This window comes from Pelodiscus sinensis, chromosome 2, assembly GCF_049634645.1.
Source record: "Pelodiscus sinensis isolate JC-2024 chromosome 2, ASM4963464v1, whole genome shotgun sequence".
In the NCBI taxonomy this organism is placed as follows: domain Eukaryota; kingdom Metazoa; phylum Chordata; order Testudines; family Trionychidae; genus Pelodiscus; species Pelodiscus sinensis.
In genome coordinates this window covers 186354543-186367998 of record NC_134712.1, presented here as the reverse complement: position 1 = coordinate 186367998, position 13456 = coordinate 186354543, and the positions used below count along the sequence as shown (strand labels likewise).

At 40.8% G+C, this 13456-nt stretch overlaps 1 protein-coding gene across 2 annotated transcripts in view; it reads left to right on the top strand.

Moving 5' to 3' along the window:
* CMC1 (C-X9-C motif containing 1) overlaps positions 1 to 13456 on the top strand; it is a 58148-nt gene that overhangs the window by 11116 nt on the left and 33576 nt on the right. For both annotated transcript variants that reach the window (XM_006134307.4, XM_006134306.4), the window contains exon 2: positions 1193 to 1285. In XM_006134307.4, coding sequence (XP_006134369.1) covers positions 1193 to 1285 — 93 coding nt within the window. The remainder of the gene's footprint in view (positions 1 to 1192; positions 1286 to 13456) is intronic.

The following is a 13456-nucleotide window of genomic DNA, read 5'->3' as shown; positions in this document are numbered from 1 at the left end:
AAAGCTCACTAGTTATTGCTGGCTACTTCGTATGCCTATTTGTGAATACCTCATTTCAATTTTCATTTGTATATTCTAAGTCAAACACTTATTTGGAGTATGAACAAGTCTGGGAAGTATAACGGTAATGAGTTTTTGTTTTTACAGTTCTGGTTTTCTGAACAATGATTTATGCAGACTAAGAACTGGGCATTTAAATAGACTGTCAAGGATGGTTTGTAGAACTGTGGTGGACAATAGGCTTTTCTTGACATTTCTTTCAGTTAAAGATTGAAAAGTGTACCCTAATATGTCTTTGAGTTTGGGGATGAAAAAGAATATAGTATTTAAATAGTGTATGTTGACAGAAATACTAATTTTACTTGGAGATATGGATTCCATCATCACAGAGGGTTACATAAGAACTGGGACTGTGTTTTAAACATGGAGTTCGGGTCATTTGTATTTATTTCTGTTGATTAAACTAATTTTAAACAAGTAATTTTAGGTTAAGCAGCCTGTTTCTTTCTAATTTTATAAACAAACTAAAATACAATTTAAAGTTGTGCTTGAATGTGTTATGTTTTCCCACTGTTAATGAGCTAGGAATGCAAGAGTTAAACTGGTTAACCAGTAAGCTGATGCTTATCAGTTCCTGTTAATTGTTAAACTTTGTGGGTGGGGAGGATGCTACAGGGCCATGGTTAACCATGTAACTTATAGTGTTGTCGTCAGTTACACAGTTACTACTCAAACTTTTTTACATCCCTATAATGAGCTTCAGTGTAAAATCCACAGAATATACATAATTACAAGTTTGTAAATAAATGTAGAAAATAATGCTATGTTTCAATTCATTAATATTTTTCTGAGTTATGTAGTTTCTATCCAGATCATATTGGCAAGCTAGCTAATAAGAAACATATGTCAGCCTTAACAGCAATTGTTTCTGGTTAGTTATGCACAGTGTGTAATACCAAATATGAATATTATGTGAACTTTTTTGTTTTGTCTGGTATCACTTTATAGCTATTGTGATGATCAGACTTGCTTGCCTTTTGATTTTAATATCTTAATGTGCTTCTCGTAGCTCATTATTCTTTTGATTATTTGTGCCACTTTTAGTATGTCATCTATCAACAGTTTTATGTTGTTTCCGAAAATTAAAATACGGCTTTCCCTGAAACAAAGTACTGTTTTTGCTCTCTTGCAGAGGAACCCAAGCTGAGACATGTAGAAAAGGATGTTTTAATTCCAAAAATGATGAGAGAGAAGGCCAGAGAGTTATGTTCAGATCAAGTGCAAGGTAAGATTTAAATATTTATCAGAAGACCGGAGTTTAATCCTTCACCTCAGTCAAATGATGATTTATTATTTATGATTGGCTTCCTATCCATTTGCTGAGAACAGTGTTGAAGCTTACAAAATTGTCAAGAGTGGCTTTGGTTGACTTACATTGTAAGCTTTTTACTAACATACTAGACTAGCAAGGCACTTCGATAGAAGCTGAGTTTGTCTTGAGGGAAATCTTTCCTAGTTTTTGTCTGTAGCAGTGATCTGTAGCCTAAGGACCACGTGAGGCCATCAGGGTTCTGTATGTGGCCTGTGAGACATTTTGTTTACCATTGCTCACGTGCAGGGTTGCCAGATTTTGCTGGTTTCCATCTGTGTAGGTTTTTGTCTATCTCCACTCCTAAAGTGACACACAAGTAAAGCAAGGACATGTGAAGTGAGATGCATGCTGATTGCAAACCACATTGACTGTGAGAGCCATGTGCTCCCTTTGCATCCAGTCAAATTGTGGATATGGTTCAACTGGCACACCCTGCAAATTCTAGATGCGCAAGCGCAGTTAGCAAAACTATCCTTGTCTATCATGTTCTTGGGGCCCACTGAGATGAAGGGCCACTCATGCAGCCTGCTCACTAGCCTAGGTTGCCCATTGCTGATCTGGAGAGTGTGGATCTGGAAGAGGAAAACTAAATCAATGGTTTTAGCTTTGCTAAAACAACATCTTCAGTGTTCCTTTAGTGACAATGGACTTCCCACATGTAATCAGTTTACAAGAGGGATTTCTGGCTCTATCATCACATACTGCTGTTCAAAAGAATGTTTCTTTCAGATGTTCGCTACTTGACACGAGCCTTAGAAAAATTAAGTTATGACAGATGAGGGAAGAGATTAATATTCTCATACTAACAGTTGGAGTTTTTTCTATGACTAGCATTTTTGGATGATAGCATTGGCCAATTGTTACAAAGCATATTTTTCTATTTATTTCTTTTGCTAAAAGGAGATTTCCTTATTTTGGAGTTGATTAATTTTATCTTGTAGGAATTGTAACAGAGAGAGTGGGACATAGCCAGCATGTTTCTCAAAATTTAACTGATATATCCAAATGATAGACTAGTACAGGTTGGACCTCCTTGTCCAGCACCCTTGGGACCTCACCAGTCCCAAAGGAGGGAGTTTGCCCGACCATGGGAAGTTGGTCCCTCTGATAACAGATGCTGGGCTCTCCCTGCCTCTAGGACCCTTGGGTTTTCAGCTCTGCAGCCAGCCCCAGGACATGGGGCTTCACTGCCGCATGTGACTGCCAGGGGTCAGCAACTAACTGCTCCCTGCCACTGGGCTCTCTGGTCCAGGTTCTTTCTGGTCCAGCAACATTCATCATCCTACCAAGCCATGGATGTTGCCAGATCAGAGCCTCTCGAACTAGAACAGTTCAACCTGTAGTATAAAATATTTGAGAACATAAGTGTTACAAGCGCAGGCTTTTTGGAAGGGTCTAAATGATAGCCTAGTTTATCTCCAGCTAAGTAGAAAAAGTCACTATGAGAGAAGAGCAAACATTTGTGGGAAGAGACTTCCTTTGTCTCTTTGGGTACATCTACATAACAGGACTATTTCAGGATACTTCCAGTATCTTGGAATAGCTACCCTGCATCTTTTTGAATGCACCTGCTATTTCAAGATAGTGCGTCAGCTATTTCAAGACCTATTTCATCCTCCCTGTAACGCTAGTTTCATGAAGGTTAAGGGATGTCTCAAAAATAGTGTGTTTTGAAATTTGGTGCTGTGTAGACATGCCAGATTTTGAAATATGCTATTTCTAAATTCAGTTGAAGATACGAAAATTGCTTATCTTATTTCGAGTTTAGGATGCTGTGTAGACACACCCTTTGTCTGTGAAGGGATATAATCACATCCAGGTATGAATGAGCTCCCCTGAGCTAGTTTCATCTTAACAAGACATACCTGCAAGGCGCTCTCAGCCTGGAGGGGAATGAATGAGAATCAGGGAGAAGGTTGCTCCATCCAAGGGAATCCAGTTGAAGGGCCATGGATGAGATGCACTGCTGTTGAAGCTGCCCTGACTGATAGCAGTAAGCCTCAGGACGAGGGGTAGAAGGTAAACCCCAAGGAGGGCTCACAGATTGTGAGAGACTGAGCCGTTAGAATCAATTCTCCAGGGGCTGCCCAAGAGGCTGGTTCTTATTCCAGCCAGACCTTCTTCTCTTTCAAAGGGAAGAACAGGAGTCAGACCTTGGCCTGTAGGCAGTAGCTTGCAGAGGGATTTGCTGAGAACTAGGGGAAAGGTGTAATGGGGTAAAGAATGGACAGTGGGACTTGGGGAGGAGGGGACAGCACAAAGTCTGCCTCCCTTCCCCCCACGGAGCCAGAGTATACCTCTGATATACAGTACATCTGGCATAAGTGCTTATGGTGAGAAACCATAGATCTGAGTAGAGGAATCAACTAGGAAGAAACCCAAAGAATATACTCTGCAAGGAGCCCTGGGGACTCATGAGTTACATAAAGATCACCAGCACTGTTGGATAAATTTTGTGTAGCGAGGTAACCTAGTCTGATTAAGGGGAGAGAAGTAAACATTAGAATATAAAAAAAATGAATAGGGTAATGGATATATAAAAAACAAATAAAGAAACAAATTCTCCCCCCAAAGACATGCACTATCGCAGTTGCCAGGATGTAAGAAAATGAACTCTGAGAACCTCTATTAGTGCTACAAAGATATGGACACACCATGGGAAATACAGCATTGCTTTAGGACATGGAGAATCGTGGAAGAAGATATGGGCCGTTCTTGGAATAACAGTCTTCTCCGGAGTCCAGTTGATCAAAACAGTACAATAGTTTGAGATGATGTCCCTTTTTAAAGTAAGTAAGTTCCTTTAATGTAGCATGCAGTTGAGAAAAGGGAAGGAACTGACACAGGATTCTCACCTCTTTCTATTTTGTCAACCCCCTAACCTGAGGGGTCACTCTATATGTGACACAGAAAAAAGGACAGTGGTGCTATAAGAAATGCAAAAAGAACCAAGTTCCGCAAACAGAGTAACTGAGAGTATGTGCCAAAAGAAATGGGATCATGTAATGGGTAGAGTTCCAAATCTTCCAGGATTTATCTTTGGAAACAACAATGCCACAGAAAGAGAAAGTGAGAGTTTTAAAGTAAAAACTTCTCAAATTCTGTTAAATTACAATTCATGATAAACCACCCACCCCAAATATAGTAATTCAGTATGTATGTGATGTGCTTTATTTAGGGTTGTGTTTAACTCTCGAACAAGTTGTCATGGGGTGTGAATGAGAGTGAGTCCTTCCCAAAGAGGATATCAAGAATATTTCAAATTTGAGGTGCTTTTTATTTTTTTTCCAGTTTCTCGGGTTTTGGGGACAAACCAGAGAAATGATGATTGTAGATAATTTAGTCTATGTAAAATAAGGCAAAGCTGCAGTACACACGAGACTCCTTTCCCCTCCACAGTATAGATTGAGAGCCCCTCTAGTACATCTAGCATCTCTCTTTAGTTTCTTGCCTTCGTAAGTCATAAAACAAAATGCTAGATGTATTTTTATTCTCATCACTGAGCAAAATATATAATCTCTTTTACATTAATATTTTCTATGGTGGGGCTAATTCTATGGTGTTTTTAATTCCATCGTGAAATTAGTTCTTGGACAAAAGTGTGTCTCTTGTTAGTGTCTGTCTGCACTCTTTTGAGGGAGGGACCAAATGCAGACATTTGAAATTGCAAATGAAGCCAGGATTTAACTATCCCATGCTTCATTTGCATATTTGTGTTATGGCACTATTTCAAAATTTAAAAAAATTTAAAACAAATGTTTAAAATGTTTTTCAAAGTATAATCACTAATCCATCCAAACCTTATTTCCTCTCCAACAAAGTGGTTCTTCCATTGGCAAGATCCAATCATGAGTCCATGCTGACAGTTTGGATGTTTTGGGGCCCTGCTTGTATTGGCAAACTTTGAAGACTGGGCATGTGACTAGTCAAACGTCAGAGTGTTGCTTGGAAGCCCTATTTTATGTCTGATTTGGATTACCAAAATTAAAATGTTTTCTTTCTTGTCATCTTGGTTTTGTGAACTAGACCTTACATGTAATTTTATAAGAGGTTAGAGTTTATTATTTCTGCAGAGGGGAGAAAGATTTGTATTATAGGAGATGTTACCATCCATTATGATCCTAAGAATTTCTTGGGACAAAGAGTTATAATGTGAAAATTTTCAAAATGATTTCTGGGGCCAATAAAAATGTATAATTACAAAGAGCAACTGTAGATACAAATGGCTGAATAAAATCCTCTTAAAAGCATTTGGCATGCTAGCAAATAGGAGTTAGGAAAATGTTGCTGGCAAAGGGCATTTCCTAATTCCCCTCCCCCAATTTCCCCATTAGCCCTCCTCTGCCCAGGGCCCACATTGATACTTAGTGAAGGTGATGGGATGCAACACTACTGCAGGCTCCCCTACAGTAGAGCATGGCCAATGTCAACCATAGTTTTAGTTATATGCACTTACTCAACAGTCCTGTCACTGGGATAATTTCTGTCCCTCTAGGGGCCACCTGCTCCAGACCATGACCCTTGCACCTGACATATCAAGACCCACAAAAGGAGAGCAGTTCCTAAGCTTGGACAACACTGTGGTGCTGCATGTTTAAATGCCCAAGGACACCTTAAGTAGCGCTTTGTTCCATATAAATAAGTGGCTTATGTTCTCTTACAAAAAATGTAGATAAGAAAATGTGTGAAATACTTAGTAGATCTCAGCTTGATGCTATTCACTGTCATTGCTCATTCTCTTTTGTAATAAAAAGGACCAAGTTCCATTAATCAATGCAAACACTCTCCAGGTGTTGGGACAAATTAACCTGTTGGTTTCTGCAATAGGGTTCTGAAGCACAGCTAACATTAGTTGTTTGGTCCATCATTGACAGCACCAAGAGTTTTAGGATACGTTTGCCAGATAGCTAACATGTTTAAAATTTTATTGATCCTGTTTCCTTTAGGAAGATTAAAGATCTGTAATAACTTTAAAGTTAAGGAATACAACACCTTCCATTATAAATGGAGTTTGCTCACCTGCCTTAGTAGAGAAAATGCATTACTAAAACTGAATTGTATATTCATTAAAATAGAAATATTGGAACTATTCAAGATTTAGATTTAGTAAACTGAGTAACTTGCATAGCAACATCAGATACTCAGATTTATAAAATTAAAATATAGATCATTATTTAATGAAAACTGATGAGCCAGATCACATTGGCACTTCTTTGTTTCTATAGAGAGAGCTCTCTTCAGCTCACTCTTAATCTGAACTTGCTTATTTGTTTTTGACTCTGGTTGGAAGACAGTTAATTGAGATTTGGATGAAAAGTCTGGTTATATAACATGACTGGATAAGTTAGACATGATTGGTATAGCCTTTCATATGAATGTGAAAAGGGAGTGTGCTGCCTTATTATCAGCAGCCTGATTTTTTTTGAGAGAGAAAAGAAAATCAATATAATTTAAGAATTTCATTTCAATCCAGCAACAAAGCTGCAGGTAGAGGGAGAAAAGGTTTTCCCTCTGCTACTCTGTTTATTATCCACAATATAAAATGCCTGCATTATAATCATATTTAATACGGCCATTCATTCTCTCTCTCATATATAAATTTCACCTGGCTAACAATAGTGTCAAGCCTTATGTTATGAGAGTTATAAATTAGCTTTTTTCTCTTTTTATTGAGAATACGATGCTGAATAGTTATACTATCATTTTATGCAGAATAGTTTCTATTTTGGAAATACTGTTTCAGCCCCATATATTTCCAGTGAGCATTTACTCTGATTCCATTTTACTATGTGAATTAACACAACCTCTAGAGGGATTAACATTATTGAGTTTTGTTCCAACAAGCTAGGCAAAGAGAACAGCTATATGTAAATTACAGTTTGAAGAAATTGGACCTAGATTTGTTGATTTCCTTCTGATGCTTTTAGGCCTTGCTCTTTTAAACTAATTATGAAATTTTCAAGGAAATATGAGAGCATATCATGTGGTGTTTAATGAAAAATTAGATAGTCTAACTGATAGAACTTCCAAGAAGACTTGCATAAAGCATAATTTAGGAAGAAAACTTCTATTTGATTTTTCATGTCATTTCAACCCAGCTGGTCACAAAAAATGGGTCAGACTGCTAGCTTCACCACTGCAACTTAGGTTGTTTTTTGGGGGGTGGGGGAGTAGGTGGGGAAATGGAACAGCTTTTACAAGGACAAAGAGAAATGAAATCACTTTCAGTGAAAGAAAGAGGCCTCATTATAGCCACCAACAGCAGTTATTGACAGCTACACTTCCTATTAACAAGGAGCATTTAAGAGTTTGGCTGTTGGATCTTTGGACTTGATCTAATTTGCTAGCATTAATTAGTTTCTTTTGAGCACAGACACTTGGTGTTCACAGCTATAGATTTGGAGGACTAATTAGGACAGAAAATTGAACAGAATGGGGTAAGGCATTAACCTTCAGCCATTACCAGCTGGGGCTCTGATAAAGACCACAGAGTCCAAATGCTCCCTATTCATGCAAAGAGTACCCTAATGAATATCAATTTCAGCCAGGTTGCCATATTCCTACCAAGACTGTCTTAATTTTGATTCTTTTACTTTCTATCATATTTTAATTATCTATACCTAATTATCTATATTGATAGTTTAATGCACATAGATGACACATTTTAGATCAGATGAGTTATATTCCATTTATTAAATCTTTCAGTTGGACTTTAAGAAGCTGATCTTGGTTTACAGTTAAGATTCTGCATTGTACATAATTTTCTTCCTACACAACATACATATTGTAACGTTGGCATGGTAAATAGTTAAGCCATCATTTTAACAAATACCCTTTAAATAGACAGTATTATGTAGCATAAGATGCTGCTCTAACGTATTTGCATTAATGCCCTGGGCAGGAAGCGTGACCCAGCTGACTACTTAGGGTTAAACAGTAAATTGCTTATGAACGCATTTTCTTCTCAGCTTCTGTGATGATACACAAGCAGCGTGTTGAGGTGTTAACTTGGAGATCTAGTTTCAGGAGGGTAGTTGTTCTTTCAGGTCTTTAAACTGATTAAAAGGGCATGAAGATGTACTGAACTGAAGCATCTTTATCTTTTTTTTTTTTTTTTTTTTTAAAGAGAGAATAGTTTGGTTTTCATACCTTTCCCCAGTGGTTGGATTGGTATAAGGCATAAATGCCAGAGATGGAGTGAACAGTTACTAAAAAGAGAAGGGAGAAGAACTCTTGAGGAAATATTTTTTTTCAGTTCACACATGATTCCTGGACAGTCATTTTTAACTCATTTATTCACAAATCCTTAGCAACTACCTCTATTCTAGGGATGTTAGATACAGTGTAACTTAATAGTTGTGTAACCACATGAAATCTTATTGGTTACCCAACTATTCAGTAGTTCCCAGGGGTGGATCCAACAGCCAGTGCACTCTTGGCCCCACTCTCAGGGAGCCCCCTGCTGCCCCGCACTGCTGGCTCTGATACAGAAGCAACAGCATAGGGTAACAGCAGCAGCCTCTGTCTGCAGGGGGTCTGAGCTTCCCCTAGACAGAGGCTGCTCCACTTCCCTCTGTGTGCAGTGAGCCTGGGTCCCGCCAAGTCTTATCAGTTAATCATTGTAGCAGCTTCCCGCTCACCACAGCGCCACCTGCCGTCAAGTTGGGGAATTAGCACTGCTGGCAGGTGGCCGGATCCCTTTCAGGACACTGCCCTCCGGCAATGTCCACAACAGCCTGAGCTTCCCCCCCCTTCCGGGGGCAGTTTATGATAGGCCAGTAGGCCTTCAGGAGGCGGCTCCTCCACCTCCAGCATAGGGAGAGACGTGCCTGCCTCCCTGCGTTACCGCGCCTTAAACTAGTCCAGGCAGGCGAGTCTCTTCCCGGCCTTCCTTCAGGTCGGGCCAAGAGGTAATTGTTCGCGCGCCCGGCCTTCCTTCAGGTCGGGCCAAGAGGTAATTGTTCGCGCGCCCGGCCTTGCTTCAGGTCCGGGCCGCAGAGAAATAAGCCCACCACTTGTCAGTCTAGTATCATACAGTTTGGGGCAGGGCAACCGTTCTAGTCCTGTCCCTTTAAGAGTTCCTGCCCGATGCACGGACGGTCCCAAACATACCGCAGGTAAGCCCGGGCTCTTGAGCAGGGCGGTCAACAAATACCGCCAGCCAAACCCAGGCCCTAACTCCAGGCGGGATGGTAAATGGCGGCCAGGCCCTGATGCCAGGCGTGGCCACACCCAAACCCCAGTTTGTACAAGCTCCTCCTTCAGCAGCGAGGGGGAGACTGCCACCCGGTTAAGTGGTGGCAGGGGGCGCAGGCCCACCCACCTCACTGCGCCCCAGCCCAGGGGCCCTGATGGCAGCAGTGCAGCTGCGACCTACTCAGCTGGGCTCCGGCCCGTAACTTGCTGGCCACGGGCAGCTCTCTGCCCGGACTACCCCCTGGGCCACTCTCGTCTCCCCCTTCCCAGGTACCTGTAGCTTCAGCAGGTTCGTCGGGGAGTCGAGGCCGGTGTCGTCCCATCAGGGTCCGGGTGGCCCAATCCAGGGGTCAAGGGGTTGGAGCTCTGCAGCATCCCGTGAGCTCGTCCGGCCCCGGCGTTCCAGTACCCATCGAGGTTCCAGCCAGTCCCCCGGCTCGGGCCAGTCCTCTGGGTCCCTGGGAGGTTCGGCTGGCTGGCTTGGCCCGGCCTCCGTAGCCCTGGCAGGGACGCATTGGCTGGCCTCTGGGGAGGCCGCTGAGAGCGGCCTAGCCCCGGTCCTACTCTCCCCAGGCAGGAGCTCTGGACAGGCCTCCGTCTCCTTTAGAGGCTGCCCCGTGACTGAGCTCCCTGGTAGCCTTCTTATAGTCCTAGCCCCGCCCTTTGACTTCCCATCAGGTGAGGGGGCGGGGCTAGGCTGTGCCCAAAATGGCTCCTGGAGGGGTTCCTCCACCTCCACCTCCGGCTCAGTGGGGGACCACTCTACCCCACTACAATCATGTACAGTAGTAGGGATGTCGACAAGCAGTCTACTCCATTCATGATTCACAAGTGTTGTTTCTGCTCCCTGATCTTCCAGTTTCTATCCAGTCTTTCAATTGTGACCCACTACTAGCTTAAATTCAACATGATAAAAACCGAAGACCCTACACTTTCCCATAAAACACTTCCCTTATTTGTCCATTGATGTTGACAGTGCTACCACCCTCTGTCACTTAGGGTATGTTACAAAGCAACTAGATACATGCCAGTTGGCTTGGGCTGAGGGGCTGTTTCCTTACTGTGTGTACTTCCAGGTTTGGGGATATGTAGCTCCATTTCAAATTTTATAGGAGTCTGCAAACGAGAAAAAAAGGTTGAAAACCATTGTTGTATGCTTAATGGCCAGTTGAGTTAGAAGCTGTTAAAACAGCTTTACGCTGGTGGAGGATCTCTTCCATAGAGTGTTTGTTCCCTTTTTTTTATTATTATTATTCTTTGTATTACCGTAGTGCTTAAGAGCCCTGGTTATGGGTCAGAATCCCATTGCTGTATGCATTGTACCCCTCCATAACAGAGAGTTTACAATCTAAATATTAGACTAGGGATGTTAAAATGCGGTTAATTTACTAATCCAGTAGTTGATAGAATCCAGCCTGCCCCCCAGCTCCTACTGTGTTTTAAATTGCAGAACCAGAACAGGGTTTGGTCCCGGACCCAGCATGAGCCAGAACTGAGCTGGGCTGCCTGCCCACCCAGCGTCTACTACATTTTAAATGCAGAGCTGCAGCGGGGGTAGGTCCCCGGCTGTGGCTATGCCTTTAACTGCGTATAGTCAATAGCATTAACCAATAAGTTTTTCTTATCAATTAATCGTTTATTCAACTATATTTATACATCCCTATATTAGACAAGAGACATTAAATATCTATAGACAGACCGGGAACTATAAGGAAGCAATGAAACACGGTTGGTTGGCACAATAGGAAGTGGTCTGGTTTCAGCACTCCAGTGGCCTAACCACTGTCAGGTTTATTTAGGCATCACAACAAAGAGTTTTAAGGAAAGAGTTGTAGAAGCATAGTGAGAGAGCTTATGTACTGCGTTGGCTAATTCCTCATTGTTTCCTTTCTGAGAAATTTGGTTCTTGTTTACATTGCTCATAATCGTGTCTGTCACTCTTTACCACTGATTTGTGAGTACATGCTTGGTTTTCTTTCAGGGTAATTAATATTGCACTTTACATTAGTGGGAATAGAATATTCTGACATATGAAGCATATGTCACACATAGCTACTCCAAAAATAACATTGGAATAACTTGTTACTATGGAATAGCCACACATGGTAACACATATTGTTAATGAGTGCTTGCTACAGTACTATGGAAATGCAACATATGACTTTCACAGTAACTGCTACTTTAACTGCATCTGCTTAAGCATGTAAAACTGCTCCTTGGCAACTTAAACAGTAATTGCCCCTTTTCACTCTACATTCAGGAATAATGCAGTTATTACTTTGTGTAAATATATCTAAAATTTCAAGAGGTCACGCTGTATTCTCTGCATATGTGCATAAATATTTACATACTGTGTACATTATTAATATTACCCTGCGGTTACTTTCTCACTGGAAATAGCCAATGTGTCTGCTGTGGAAATAATTTTTCAACAGTGGAAAATTGACTCTGCCTCTAGTCAAAAGAGCCATTGGTTAAGTGATTCTTATTGTATAGTCAAAACTACAAACCAATAGCAAAGGAGCTTTCAAATAGCTTACACGTCAGTCCCATAAAGCAAGTATGATGCACCCAAACTCAGATTATAGAATTAAAAAGGATGCTTCCATCTTACAGCCTTTACCTGAAAATACTGGGGTTCTTGGGTACTCCAAGCATCAACTTGATTGTGAAACCTTTCTTACAAAAGGTCGACAAAACTTCAGTAACAATGGGTAGACACTTCACTACTACCATCCTTTTCACATGTTTCTGCCTCCATGCCAGCATCAGATACCACAGTGATGGAGCCACCACAGTGATGGAGCCGTATGAAAACATAGATGGAGAATTAAATCTTACGGTCATAAAGATTGAGCTGTGATTGTAGCTGTTCCCATTCAAATCCCAGTCTTCCCTAGACACAAAGAAAGCAAAGAGACTCTTCCATTCAAGTCAGGTGAAAAAGAATTGAGCTGTGTGTTGACCACTTACTGATGGCATTGCAGCTTGAACTATCTCCACTTTTCCCTGCAGCACACCTCATTACAGAGCCCTTGGGGCATTTTGCCCAATTTTATCTCTGGAACTGACTAGGTAAATGAAAAGAGTGGGGCTAGACTTGGTTGGAAATTTTCTTCAGGAATGATTTTCCCATGGAAAATTGAGTTTCCTCAAATTTGAAATTTGGTTGTTGTTTTTTTTTTTTTATAGAAAATTTTCAAAACTCCACCAGTGAAATTGATATGAAATATTTCATTTCAGGTCTATTGACCCCAAGTTGAATATTTCATGTCCTTTACTGGCTTGAAATGCTCAGTTTTTATCAGTTATAAAAAAAAATGAAAATTTTGTTTCTTTGTGTTGCACATCATTACATACCGCTAGGCACATTATGGGAAATGTGGTTGAGCAGGAAAGAATGGGGGAGTCAGAATTACAGCTCCCATCAGGGAACAGGGAAATGCAGTTATTATCAAAATGCAGTTCAGCAAACTGAAATGAAATTTTTATTCCAGGAATGTTAGATCTTTTCGTTTTAAATAATGAATTGAAATTCTAAATTGAAATTTGTCAGAATTTTTATTCCTTTGAAAACGTTGATGTTTCACTGCTTTGTTTCATTTTGGGGTGTAAATAAATGCCAACATACTAGAATTTCCCGTGGGACAGAAATTCTGAATTTTGTGCCATCCAATTGGTATCATTAAAGGGCGAGGTCATCTGCCCCTTCCAAGGTCCCTAATAGCTTGTCCTACTTGATGTAGTAGTTAATGAAACCCATGTATCAACAAGATAGCTACAAAACTTAATGGGTTTTTAAATAAAACGTTCTATATTATTAACTAAAACCACATTTATAACCTCTCTGAATACATTTATCGTTGTTGTTGTTCATACGGTACAGTA